The sequence below is a fragment of the Idiotropiscis lumnitzeri genome, chromosome 1 (genome assembly GCF_059441095.1).
Source record: "Idiotropiscis lumnitzeri isolate Australia: NSW breed Sydney's pygmy pipehorse chromosome 1, RoL_Ilum_1.0, whole genome shotgun sequence".
NCBI lineage: Eukaryota > Metazoa > Chordata > Actinopteri > Syngnathiformes > Syngnathidae > Idiotropiscis > Idiotropiscis lumnitzeri.
Window position 1 is genome coordinate 18,100,967 of NC_142391.1, and position 13,853 is coordinate 18,114,819.

At 42.6% G+C, this 13,853-nt stretch overlaps 1 protein-coding gene across 7 annotated transcripts in view; it reads right to left on the minus strand.

Annotated features, from left to right (window-relative positions):
• The window catches only part of ralgapa1 (Ral GTPase activating protein catalytic subunit alpha 1), a 73,010-nt gene that overhangs the window by 47,738 nt on the left and 11,419 nt on the right, over positions 1-13,853 (minus strand). For 3 of the 7 annotated variants that reach the window (XM_088298324.1, XM_088298491.1, XM_088298659.1), the window contains exons 7-19: positions 13,243-13,358; positions 12,113-12,251; positions 11,830-12,038; positions 9,733-10,056; positions 9,462-9,632; positions 9,194-9,265; positions 8,933-9,081; positions 8,583-8,706; positions 8,293-8,439; positions 8,105-8,195; positions 7,272-7,436; positions 5,057-5,203; positions 1,198-3,015 (exon numbers count right to left, since the gene is read on the minus strand). In XM_088298324.1, coding sequence (XP_088154450.1) covers positions 1,198-3,015; positions 5,057-5,203; positions 7,272-7,436; positions 8,105-8,195; positions 8,293-8,439; positions 8,583-8,706; positions 8,933-9,081; positions 9,194-9,265; positions 9,462-9,632; positions 9,733-10,056; positions 11,830-12,038; positions 12,113-12,251; positions 13,243-13,358 — 3,672 coding nt within the window. The remainder of the gene's footprint in view (positions 1-1,197; positions 3,016-5,056; positions 5,204-7,271; positions 7,437-8,104; positions 8,196-8,292; positions 8,440-8,582; positions 8,707-8,932; positions 9,082-9,193; positions 9,266-9,461; positions 9,633-9,732; positions 10,057-11,829; positions 12,039-12,112; positions 12,252-13,242; positions 13,359-13,853) is intronic. The other 4 variants (XM_088298407.1, XM_088298747.1, XM_088298577.1 and 1 more) reach the window with 4 other exon arrangements.

The following is a 13,853-nucleotide window of genomic DNA, read 5'->3' on the forward strand; positions in this document are numbered from 1 at the left end:
ACCAAAGCATGCCGTTATGGAAAGAAATATTTATATGCCTCAACAGTTTTTGTCCCTATAGTGTAAATGTTCACCTATGGGTAACATATTCTAACAGTAGGAAACTAAATTTAAATATTAGAGTATAGCATCATGCCAGTGTTGAGTATAATGATCCTCACAGTTAGTACTGGTGCCTTAAGAACCCATAGAACCATCAGGAGCCACAGAATCCAATCAAGGCCCAAACAAACAGTCGTACAAACAACCATAACAAATAAATAAAATGTTGAGTGAAGCTTTTTATCAGAAAATCGGAACTCACTGTGGCATCATGCACATGAGAAACCGAACACGATAAATGCTTGGTGTGCATTAAAGCGACTTGTATGAGTCAATCTAACACTTATAATAGATAAGAATGTGACTCTAATGTACAGTTCACCAGCTATTATATAAAATAAAGTGAGTATATATATATATATATATATATATATATATATATATATATATATATGTGTGTGTGTGTGTGTGTGTGTGTGTGTGTGAATTTGAAAAAATTGTCTAAGTCACAAGTCGTAAGTATATCCGTATATTTCGGTGTGCCACAAATTATGAGTGTGCTTTTAACTGCTAAGATTTTTGCTGCATTCTAGTGGGTCAGGAGGGAACTACAAGTTGCTCAGTATTATTAAAGTAGATGCCTTTAATCTTACTCTTAAAAAATATATATCTATAATGGAGATGCATGTTTGGGAAGGGGGAAAGTGTACTGTTTCCTTCTATGGAGCTGAGGCCGTCCCGGAAGGAGGTGAGGTAGGCACAAGGAGGTCACATGCAATTTCATGGCGAGCGAGGGAGGAGGATGGGGAAAGAAAGGAAGACATCAAATCCCACAACCCTTAAGAGGATAGCAAGTGGAGAAGAGGGCCTCTCAGATAGGGGGACAGGTGCGAAGTTATGGAGGGAGGAGGGGTCTTCAGAAGGTGGCAGGCTGGAGGAGGGGCTCACGTTCAAGAGGAAACACGTTCAGTCCAGCAGCAAGATGATGAGTTTCAGCCCAAAAAAAAAAAAAAAAAACGGCATTCCATCGTAACAAACCAGTTAAACAGCCATAAAGGAGAAAACGGTTGTTGTTTATGTTTTGTAAGTATTTTTCTTTTCCACTGGTGTTTTGCCCCTTTGTGAGCACTTTGTCCACTGCAATGAGCTCCTCACCTGGCGCGGTAGACTTCCGTCCAAAGTAGCCCAGGACATGGGAGTAGAGGTCTCTTAGTGACGCATCACCCATTGCAGCCCGCCCTTGCCGCTGTGGCGACGAACCTTGGGATGACCCCTGACCTCGGGGACGGGGCTTGGTGGACAAAGCATGAACCACGGTCTTATACACCCCGCCAAGAAGAGCCCCTTGGTGGTGACGGGAGACTGAGCTGCCGGGCTCCTGTGAGCGCGAGCGGGAAGCGCGAGAACGCAAGGCAGACCGTCCCAATCGGCCTCGCACGCCTGATGTCGCAGCAGAACTGCTCGTTAAGACCTCAAAGTGGGTCTCATGCACCAAATTGGATCCCACACGTGATCCCGGATTCTGATGTTTGTCCTTGTCCCCTGGTCCAGTGCCAGCCCTGTTTTCCGGGTCTCCAACACCTGATGTACCCTGAGCCCTAGTGACATCTGCTGGTAGTCTCTCATGGCCACCTACTTTGTGTCCAATAACAGCCACAGAGGCAAACTTACCTGCACTGCCTGGTACCTGCTTCCCCCCAGTTCCTGTCCCAGCTCCTGGCCTTTCACCAGCAGTGTGACTATGAGTGTGAAAGTGACTGAGCCGACGCAGCCTGGCTTTCCAGTGGGCCTCTTTATTCTCAAGGGGGTTATGGAACTGGACTGACTCAGTGGAAGGTCTGAAGCTAACATGGACACCACCGGAGTGATGCTTTTTGGTGTTACGGGTCATCTTGGGCTTGGCCAAGTCTGACGTTTGGGGAGTTTGAATTGCTTCACTGGGAGATTCTACTGCGTTAGGGTCTGGTCTAGTCAAGAAGGGCTTTTTATTTGTGGCTGTGTCTTTATCATCATTCTTGTCTCCTCTCATTTCCCTCCAATAATCACCTTTTTGTTCCCAAGCTGCTCCTTCTTTTGCGTTTCCTCCACCGTCTTCCCCTTTGCCTTTCTCATCATTGCTCCCCTTCGCACCAAGCGAGGGCCACTGACACTGCATTTCAAGACACTCGTAGATGCTACGCTGTTCTGTCTCAATCTCCTCTCTAGAGTCAACACAACTGCGTCGAACTGAATTACTTACCTGCCTATCTTCCTTGGAAATCTGCCTGTCAACCACCTTTTGTGCCTCTCCTATAAATTCTGTTTCCCCAGTAGACACATCAGTTTTCACCGGTACAGAAGTTCGAGGGTCGTTTTCAAATGCAAAACCTGCTGCCAATCTAGCTGCCTCATGTCGCTCAGATGCTTTGTGAGTGAGATAGTCCCTAATTGAGGAGAATAAATCATCCTCATTTGGGACAGCACCTACTTCATTCTCCTCGACATCAATCTCCTTATTGGCAGAAAATGTAAAGGCAGAATCCCAGTCGCTTACCCAATAAGTACTAGAACCTCGGTTTTGACAGCCAATGTGGTCACACTCACTCACATCATTTAGTTCCTCTGAGGTTGAGGAAACTACACCATTGGGGAGTGACAGGGGGGAAGGACAGGAGGAGTGCAAAGGACATTGGAGTGGTTGAGCTGCATCGCTAATGGTTGCGAGTAAGGTCGTATCAGCGGGGTGACGGGGGTTCGCAATGGTACTGGGATCCCCCTGTGGGTCTTCACCTTTAACCCGTTCGGCGATAAAAGGCTCCATGATGTCAGAGGTACTGCTGCTCCTTGCAAGCGATGAATGGGCCAGGTTATCTGGCTCACAAGCCCCTCCCTGGAACACCTCTGAACAGGAGGTCGGAGGGGTTTCATCGCTCTGCGACGAGTGGCGCATCCGAGATGGGCGGGACATCAATGTGATTGGTGGGTCCTCGAGGTCTGGTAAATGGGCAGATAGTGATATATTAGAGTAATTAATACAAGTGAGAAACACAAATATAAAAATACAACACTCAAACATGATCGGTTTGGCACTATATCAGTATCTTGCAATCCATCATCGAATTGCATCGACTCTGAATTTTACTCCCTATTGCGGCTAAACAAAACAATTTCAATCTCGGAGGAAACTTTCAGGTTTAATGTGAGAGATTACATTTTCTGAATATTTTTTCAAGATCATATGAGCTTCAAGGATGATTTCAAGGTCAATTTATAGATCAAAGGGTCAAGTTATTAAAATATTCACATTCTCATATAACTGCACACACAAAAGAGTTACATTTTAAAGGGTTATTGCGAAATTTCATAAAAATTGCTCAGTAGGGTCCCCTATAAATTTATCACAAATCAAACCTGGTTGTACGTTTCACCGCATCATGATATTTTGCGGCCTCCAACTTGACGTCAATGTTTAACGTTTGCGTGGCGTCCGCAGTTTTTGCCGTGTCATTCCCCTTGGCATTTTGCGTGTGTTTTTTAATCACTTATGGAATATCATAGCTCAGGTTTATGACAGCTTTCAGAGGAAAATAATTCTGAAATGACAGCAAGTGAAAGGAAAACATATCCTGTCACACAGTGCCAGTCATGTCATTTACAAAACCTGCCGCAAAGAGAATGGTTGGTTTCTAATATTCAGTACATGAAACAGCAACACAATGTCAATTAGAGCCGTGAACAGCTATATAAGGCCTTTACAACACCTGTCAGGTTATGGTACTGGCACACTGTAATTGTTTTTTTTTTTACCATGACACAATAGACCTCTAACATTTGAATTTTTGGGTATGGTGGAAAGTTTAACGAGTTTTGGTACATATTTAGACCCTTATCTAAGCTCACTTCTCAGGTTTTCTTTTTTTTTTTCCCCGAAATGGGATTTTTAGTTTTCCTAGCCTGGTTGGGGGCTTTTGATCATTGGATATCACCAATCTTTTTTTTCTTTTAGGTCTTGGGATGTTGCATATTTCTCCCAATTTTCATAAATCTAGGCGAAACATACAACCGGGGATGTTTTGTTCAAACTTTGTAAGGGTCGCGACTTAGCAATTTTTAAGAACTGACTCACCCAACTGAGCCAATTATAAAAAGACACACACACACACACGCACCTCCCCCACACGCACACACACGGCTCCAAAAGACTTTTTTTGTAGGTCTAGGTCTTTTATACATGCTTTCCAATTTTCATAGATCTACGCAAGGGTCTCAAACTCATCTTACGTGGAAGCTGCTGGAGAATTTCTCCAAGCCATATCAAGCGTTCCACAAAAAAAGGGCTTCAAGTGTTCAGAAAGAGTACACCCAGTCCAATCTTCTCAATCTTTATTAATAACAATTTAGAACTTAAATGCTTCTTCAGAAAGTGATCAAGAATGGTAACCCAGCACACTCTCTCATCTTCCTGGTATTTTGCTTACTCCTCAGTAAGCCTCGTTGAGTATAAAGGCATGTGCTTTCTTGAGCACCACAACTTTCTCTGTGCATTCAAGACAATGTTGGGGTTCCCCTGTACTAAACAAACAAAATTGGCACCTTAAAGTACAAACAGCTAGCGAGGACAACGCCGAAAGTCAAGTCTTTACTCATGCCCGATGAAGCCAAGCGTCAAATTGTGCATTAAAACTCATTTCATATAAGACTTTAAAGCAGGATCATTTAGACCCCAGTGGAAATTGACCCAAAATGTTTAATGACCACATAAAGACAAAATTAATGTGGCAACATGCATCTCTGTGAGCAGGCAGGTAAATCAAAGCTGCATACCACCACGTAAAGTCTAAATGCCGTCAACCAAAATTAAAGTAAAGAAAGCTCAGTCATTCTCGATGGAATAGAAGCAGTCAGACTATTGCGTCACCGATGCAAAAGGGAGGGACGGATATACACAAGTATACATTTGTTTGACAGATGTGTGGAGACTCCAGGCACACAGCAGGCAGAAGGCAGGCAGTCAGGAAGTGCAAAGAGAGTGTACCTGCCAGCTGGTCGGCAAGGGGGGGTAGTAAAGGGTGGTGGTGGTGGTGGAGGACAGGAAGAGGCGGAGCCAGAGCAGGAGCACTCTTGGCACTGCGGATAAAGGCTGAGGACAGCAGAGAGTCCCCTGTAGAACAGCTTCGCAGTGCTGAAGAGGTAGGGAGAACAGGTAGAAGAAATAGGAAAGAAGGGAAAGAGGGCAAGGAAAGTAGGAAGAGAAATGAGTGTTTGGAGAAAATACATGGGAATGAAAAAAGGGTGGAAAGTGAGGTGAAGAGAAGGGGAAGCTGGGTGAGGAGTGATCTTGAGTTCACTTTGGAAGAAAAATAGTGAGAGGCAGGTGGCAGTCGGTATATCTCCTCTGAAAAGCTCAGTCCAAAGTTATCTTAAAGAAGAGCACACCAAATCGGAATAGTGTCTACACCTGCAAGAAGGTTAACAAATCTCTATTGAAATATCAGCACGACTGCTTTACCTCAACACAAAATGATACAATAACTATCTTTTTGTAAATGAATATGAGATTTGTGAAAGCTCTAGCCACATTTACAACAACCAAATGCTCCAATATTGTCCCAAGTGTTGCATCAACAACCGACTTTAATTAGTCTTACATCCATGACACTTAAATTAACAACATTACCTGCAAAAAAAACAACCAAAAACGATGGATTACTGTAATAATATGAACATTTTCCATGCAGCTTTTTACACAGCTTTGAACACATTGCATTCCATGTTAAAAATACCATGTATTTTGCAACAAAATGTGAAGCGCATGTAGCTTGTACACTTAACCATTATTTCACGTTAGGCAATCTGTAGCATGAGTGTACTATCAAAGTGAGGCAAGAGCAGCTGGGAGCCACCAAGCCACTTGGAGCCCACACCATCACTCAATGTTGTCTGCAAATTGGTGGATGCTATGTGAATCAGGTCCAAAAAAAGTCATTTTGTTGGAATGGAATCTTTTTTAATGTCAACACAATACTTGTGGAGGTGTCAGTACATATTTTCCTAATGCCAAAACTTATCATACGCTAGGAAGGTGTGTATGTGGCAAGATGTGCTAGAGCCATGCACAGGAAGTTGGTTGGCTGGGCGGGGTGACGTGTCCCGCTGATGCCTGGGGATGCGTGCCCGTGCTCTGGCACATCTCCCCTGCTACGATGCCCATTGGATTCAGCTGTTAGCCTGCAGGCAGCAGCCGGGGCCACCATAAAGAGCTCTGGAGATCAACATTGAGAATCCAATGCATTCACAAGCACCATTGTACTTACCCCCTCCCAAATCTCACAAACAAATGAAAAATATTTAACCGTAAGATGCTTGGCTTAGTTTGTCTGGTATTTAAATTAAAGCACTGGTCTGCACTGACACAAAACATTATTCTTGTATTGAATTTTTTCATACATTTATCGCCTGTACTTTAAGGCAATGTTAATCAGAGAAGTGCCATCAACGATGTTTAAATAGAAACTACTCCAATGGACTGCTCCGTGGAGACTGGATCCATACGGACATGCGGTGAGTCCGGGTACATCTTGACGACTGCTCACACTGCTATCCAACACAATATAGTTTTATTGCAGTGCTTCTAAAATAGTGGGGCGGGCCCCCTGGGGGGGATGCGGAGGGGGGGTGCGTGAGACCCTGGGGAACATGCTTTTTTCCACCGTACTACAATGAAGTGTATTTGCACCTCCACTCCAGTAGTTGGCAGTGGCGCTTTCATTGCCCATTGTGCGCAGTGAGTATTAACTCTACGGAATAGGTTTGTTTTGCAACAAAATAGCTATTATTCATAGTTGTGGCGGAGAGTGGGTGGTGGGGTGGCGGCGTAAATTGGGGGGTAACGCAAAATAATTGAGAAGCACTGTTTTAGTGGAGGAAATACTTTTAAGGTGGTGACAGGAAAAATAAAAAGTTAACATTTGAAAAGGAGCAATCCATTTGGCTGTTTGGTAGCAAACAAGATGAAAAGATGAAAGAAGATTAGCTAAATTTCCGTGAATGTATCATTTGTCCATGTTTTATGATTATTGAGCTCGCTTTAAAAGGCTCAGCTGTTTTCATCAAATTGCTGCAAGAGTCAGCAATTGAAAGCGAAATTGGGCGCCATATTGTTTTGTCAAAAATCAACAGAAGTCAAAGTATCTGACCACCCCTAGAGTTTAGGATGAGGAGGACATTCATCCACCGGACGAGATACTCACCGACTGTCTTTTGGCGGACAATGCTGCGGGCCTTTTCGATGCCTGGTGAACCAGCTGTGGTGGCACTGCGTTGTCTCATGGCAGCTGCCTGACCTGGTTGGTCTCTGCTCCAACCTTTAGAGAAGGAACGATCCACTATCTGCCGCTGGCCTTCTGAGCCTATACCTGAAATTTGGTGAGAATATTCTAAGTACATAGCAAAACATCGTCAAGTAAGAGGCCAGGAGAATATGTCATGTCATTATCCACACCGCTTATCTTGTACAGGGTCGCGGGAGGGCGCTGGAGCCTATCCCAGCTGACTACGGGCGAAAGGCGCACTACACCCTGAACTGGTCGCCAGCCAGTCACAGGGCAGACATAGACACCGTCACTGAGTGGGAACCGAACCCACGCTGCCCGCACACAACTCGGCGAGTGTACCACTACATCATCAGTGACTGCTAGGAGAATATAGTTGACATCAAAGAATTTACATGCTGCAAAAAGAACTTTGCTATTGCTAGATGTTCAGAGGTAAGTACATTAAATTATTTTTTTTAAGGTGGAGGCGGGAGCGGTTTGTGGGCGAAACGGGGTCGGGGGCCGACAACCTTTAAGAATAAGGACGGTGGGTCGAGGCCAGAGCGGTACAGAGATTGCGGCTGGAGAGGGAGGGACTGACCGGCAAAAAAAGGGCCAAGAGCCCAGCTCTGGTGGAATGGTTGGCACCTAAGATATAATGAAAATGTGTAAACTGAACAGCAGTTGCATCAAAATAAAATCTGGCCCTTTTCAAATGTTAGTTGACTGTGTCATTTCAACGGAAACAATGTCTCTCGTGATAGACTAACCTTTCCCTTTGTGTTTCTTCTGTTTTTGCTCACTGAGCTTGTCGAGGGGTAGTTCGTTCAAATCCACACTGTACAAGTTCCTGGCCAACACCTGAACCACAACAGTACAGAGGTTTGACGTGGAGAGCCAGTGTGAAAATGACGGCTCGCGTTGAATGATATGTACAAGAAAAGTGAGTTTCTTTTACCTTTGTAAGAGTCTCCATCGTGAGGGACCATTCAGTTACCAGCTCTTCCCAGCAGGTAAGAGAAGACAAGACTGAGAGGAGGTCATCCCATAGTTCTCTGCTGATGTAGATGTTTAAATTCCCCTTAATCCAGGCTACAATCAATGTCTGTACAGGGAGAGCGACAAAATATAATCAAGCTCATCTTAGAAAGAATCTAAGTTGAAAGCACTTTGTATTGGTGTCATTTTTATACGACAGCCCCATCCGATCCCTGCCGCTGGTCTCCAGATTGTGCTGAGTATCAGTACCTGAAAGATGGGACCAGCCAGCCTTCCTGACAGTGTGTTGTTCTTCTTGCCCTGGGGCATAATTGAAGGAGGTCTCTTCATCACTGACTCTGTCACTCTCAAAAGAACAAGCAAGATCTGCTCCCTATAAATACAAGTTAATCCATCCGTACATTAACACATCAAAATATTTTTCAATAGAAAAGCAAGTAGGTGAGATGGATGCACTTTCAATTTTGAACATGCATCTTCACACAAAGTGAATGAATGAATGAATAAATATTAAACATTACTAAACTCAAAAGGATTATGACTACACGGAGTCAACATTTTTTTACTTATTTGCCTAATGTATCCATCTTTTGTCTTACCAAGTTTTCTGGTCCATGGTCTCATGCATGACAAGGCTGCGGTAGATGTTTAAGACTCGCTTGCACATGTCGACGTGCTCCTCTAAAAGGAACTTGATATCGTTGGCTGGCTCCATTAAAAAAACGTTGGAGGAATGGGTAATAAATACCTTGAGAGAAGACATGTTAAGTTACAGTATGTAGAGCCGGCAAGCACAGATTTAAGACGAGACAAATCGAGGACTTGAGAGCAGCATGTGTATTTTTGTGTGAGATCCATACCTGTAATGTAGTCTGAACTCCTGCATGGACGCTATATTCCAACAATTCACTATCAATCATTTTATTTATTCCCTTAGGAAAGAAAACATATGCAGGCAAGTTCAAACATTATACTGGAGCAGCAAAACAACAAGCGTTTATTAAGAATGCTTTTGAACACATCTACTGTGCCAGTTAAACAAGAAAATAACCCGTTAATTTTTAAAGATTTACCCCCGTACCCCAACTCTTGATGAATACATGACTCTTTTTATATCTGATTTGTCACCTCATCATCCTTCTCCGAGCCAGTGTCCATACTACTGGCTGTTGCGATGGGATAAGGGCCCTCCTCTGGCTCCTTCATAAATACTGGCTTGTCCTCCATGGAGATCCACTCCTGGTAAACACGAACCACTTTCCGCATAGCTGCAGCTTCACACATTGGAAGAAGAAACGCCTGCAGTGGTAGTGAACGAGGTGTCAACCATTCACACGCAGGAATACATGTTCTCTGCACTGTCCAACATTCTCAACTGGTGATAAAATTGCTCCTTCACCTGTCTGAAGATTTCAGTGATGAAGTTTATGCTGGTTCTGGAGCTGGTCAGGACTCTCCTCACCACCTCCATATCTGTCAGCTGCTCTTCATCCATAGAGCACAGCGAGGAGGAGCTGGGCTCCCGCTCCGTTAATGTGGATGTGTTGGAGTGGCATTGTTCGGATTCCCCTAGAGGGCCGGTGCCCCCACCGAGGCCCGTGCTGCCTCCACCTGGACCGGATAAGCTCCCACTCCCTTCAAGATGGTTGTCAGGCCGCAAGCCAGTGACACTGCCGTCGTCTGAGCTACAGGCAGAGCGAGCGGCAAGCCCGGCCGCTGCTCGCTGTAGATGGAAACAAAATACTTTTCTTTTGACCACCTTGAAACTTTCTATTTAGTGTTTGTTTACGGTCATAAGTCTTATCTCTAATTTTATTGACTACCTAGCAACACATACTTTTCAAGGGACATATTCGCTATGACTGTTCATATTCACAGAATACATAAAACTAATCACAAGCAGAGATAACACTATATACAAGAAAATAACTCCACAAACGTCAAAACCATGCAAGGACAGTTGGAAACTGAGGTGGAGCACACAGGTGATGCGCAGGTGCGCATGGACAATGGAATAGCAAATTATGCTCTAATCAATTTCATTTTGCATTTTTTTGGGAGGGTATGGGTGCACATCAGAGGTTTTTGATGGAGCTCGAGTTTTGGCGAACCAATTGTTTAAACCAACAAATTGTTTCAGTGAATGATGAACTTGATGAACTCATTTGTTCCTCTCTCAGTTAATTTGAGCATAGCTGCATGTGTGCGCAGCAGAAACTCTGCTGCAAATGGCGATACTCGCGGGATGGCCGGCATTGTGAGTCTTGTTGCGCAGGGAATATGATGGTCATCAAAATATGCCTAGGTTAAGCCGGTCCGTGGCACGAAAAAAATGTTGGCTGACAAATTTAATGCTACAACAAACGCTTATTCCACTGTGTATTTTTACATACTCTAATAGGGTCAATTTGGTAACACAACAGACGCCACACAACAACTATACTGTGCATGAACAAGCAACACAAAAACTGGGGGATTTTGTACATATTACAATAAACGTGAAGCCACATTTTTATGTAATTAAATTAGCAGCATCCGCCCGAAATATGCCAAAATAAGGCATCACAAAGCAAGTGTATGAACATATTTAACTAACCATAACGCTTGATCAAGAGCCGCTCATCGCATATTGTGCAGAGCGGGCTTCGTACGCGGTTTGGCTTTTTTTGCTCATTTTGCTAGCTTGTAGGTTTAATATGAATGTAATGTGACCGGGAAAATAAGCATATTGACATGAGACAAGAGGCCCTCATAGATGGATGTAAGAAGACGCTCACTTTTCAAAATAACATTTTTTTCAGCCTCCAGTCATAAATAAACTGAAAGCACATGTTTTTTCAGGCATCTGTTTGACTCAGTCCAATGTGTCACGTAGACTGGTATCGGGGCGCAGGCCAGTGGGGACCATTACTGTAAGTCTTTATGTCCAGTCCTTGTGAATGCCTATCCAGCCATTTTGGTTTTTTTTTTTCTCCTCCAGAACTCCTGATTCAAGTGATCAGCTCATCAGCAAGCTTTGCGGAAGCCTGATAACTATCCTGATTATTTGAATCAAGTGTGTTGGAGGAGGAAAAACATCTAAAACAGGCTAAATTGGGGCTCTTGAGGACTGGACTTGGACCACCCCTGCTTAAAGTTTAGCCATGAGATCAGTGAGTTGGGAAAATAAATGAGCACCAAACACAATGGCCTTCGGTGGGCATTTGAGATCCACAACATAATTGTGACGTAATTGTGGGTTTCTTTTTATTCCATCATTAACATAAAGTATTGCAATAAAGTACAAGGACAGTGACTTGCTTTCATTCAAAAATAAAACAAAACACAAGCACGATAAATAAAACAAACAAGCGCCATTCCAAACACACACACAAGAGTGGCAGCGGAGCAACACCAAAAATAGTAGAAGCCTCGGATGTCCATGTTAGTCAAGCCAGAGATACGGTAGTTATGCCTTGTTTGAACTTTCCTGTCGCAGTCACATGATGTGTCTTACCTGAATGTTCTTGGGGATGTTTTCACCTTCTGTCCCCGGAATCTGTGCGTTTGTGTTGGGTCGTGGCTCCAGCCAAAAAGAAACCAGCCAGCGGATGAAGATGACTCGAGCCTGAAGGAAACTTTCTTTGGTGCAATAGAGAATTTCACCACCATCCTGTTCCCTGCGCACCACACTGTAGTAGGGCTTTGGACGCATTGGCGGAACCTCTGAAAGAAACAAGATGAGTTTATGAAATGGGCTTATTGGATGCCAATAAAATACATTACTTAATTTTACAGACCTAGTATGGGGTTGTAGAGACTAGTTTCCAACGCAAAGTTGGGAAAGATGTGAGGAAGGTAAAATTTCCTGAAGTGACCAAAGAGGAAGCTAAACCCACGTTCATGATTCTCTTTGCAACGCCACTCGAGAGACTTAGCCTGGTTGGAAGACACAAACACAAAACAAGCTTGTTCTGTATACCAACAAAAATAGGGTCAAGTGGAGAACAGCTCTTTTGTTTTCAGGGGAACTTGTGTCACAATAAGACCATGGCACATGGGAAATGCAGAGCGTCAGTTAGGAATGGGGATGGCATAGAAGGTTGGTAATGTTATACATTAGGCTTCATTGGCTTTGTCACTAAGATTATTTTAGTTAACTGAAACTAAAGAAACTAAAACAAAAACTGAAAAAAACTTTTCATAAATGAATTCAAATGAAAAACATTATGCTTCAATTATAGTAGAAAACATGAACTTTTGGGGACGATTTTAAATGGATCTGTTGCGGCATTAGCCGGAAGATCATTTGAACAGTTTTTGGCAATTGTGATCCTTTTAATGCTTGTCGCACAGAAGCAACATCATCAAGCAAAATGCAACGCTAGGTAAGAAGTGCTTTCCCTTTTTTGGGTCAGATATGAAAAAATATATATCGAGTATATAAAAAAAAAGATAGCACACTCTATAACTGGGGTTAATAAATTACAACAGGAATTTAAGTCACAAATACACTTTAGAAGTTGGCAACTTGGCAAAAAAAGCATCTTAGCTTTATTCAATTGGGGTTGTGAAGCATCTAATTTAAGAAGCGGTATAATGCACTACACTTGCACTACATTGCAATTCAAAGTCTGTGGACTGTTAATCACTACCTGTGATTGATTTGTGGATGGTTGGCTGCTTTTAAAATGCTTCAAAAATGTTTTTGTTAAATTTTTCCTACACAATATTTTACCATGGTGGTTTTTTTCCATCTTGCACACAATACATAACATTTATAAAAAGAAAAAACAAAATACTCAAATAAATAATTGAAAATGAAATAAAAACTAACTAAAATGAATATTCCCAAACTAAAATGAAAATAAAGACACGTCATATTGTGTCATGTTGTGTTAGTTGTGTTAGTAAGAAATAATGATAATACCTGGTTTACCATGTATTTCAGCAGTGCTTCCAAAAAGTAAGCGGTAAGGTCCTCCTGGTTCTTGTCACCTGATTGGGGATGTACCAGTGGTGTGATCTCCTCTGGCGTTACTTGAGCTGAACGGTGGAATTTAAATATTATCTCATAAGTAAAACAATCATGAAGAGGTGCAATGATTGATCGATTTATCAACAACTAATCAAATCAGTCGATAATTTTTTGAATGATCGATTAATCGTTTAGGGACCTTAATTTGAAATTGTCCAAATACTCAAAGCATCACCATCTGAACAGTATATATTCTCAGATCCATGAAAGCAGAGTGATTTTCTTTGTGTCCAATCAAAATAAAACATTTGCAATTTTTTTCTGCACTTCTGTCTTTGAAATAATGTTCTGTTTCTTTAACAATGAGATGGAAATTACATGATTTTGTCTATGCCAAAATAATCGACAGATTATTCAATGATCAAAATAATTTTTCAATGCAGCCCTACAGTCATTCAAGAAAGAAGCCATATACTATAACGTCTTTTTTCTGCCTCTCCAGTGAGAGAGTGCCATAACTGTAATATCAAAAATTGTATTTATCTAGCACCAAAGCAAAGAAT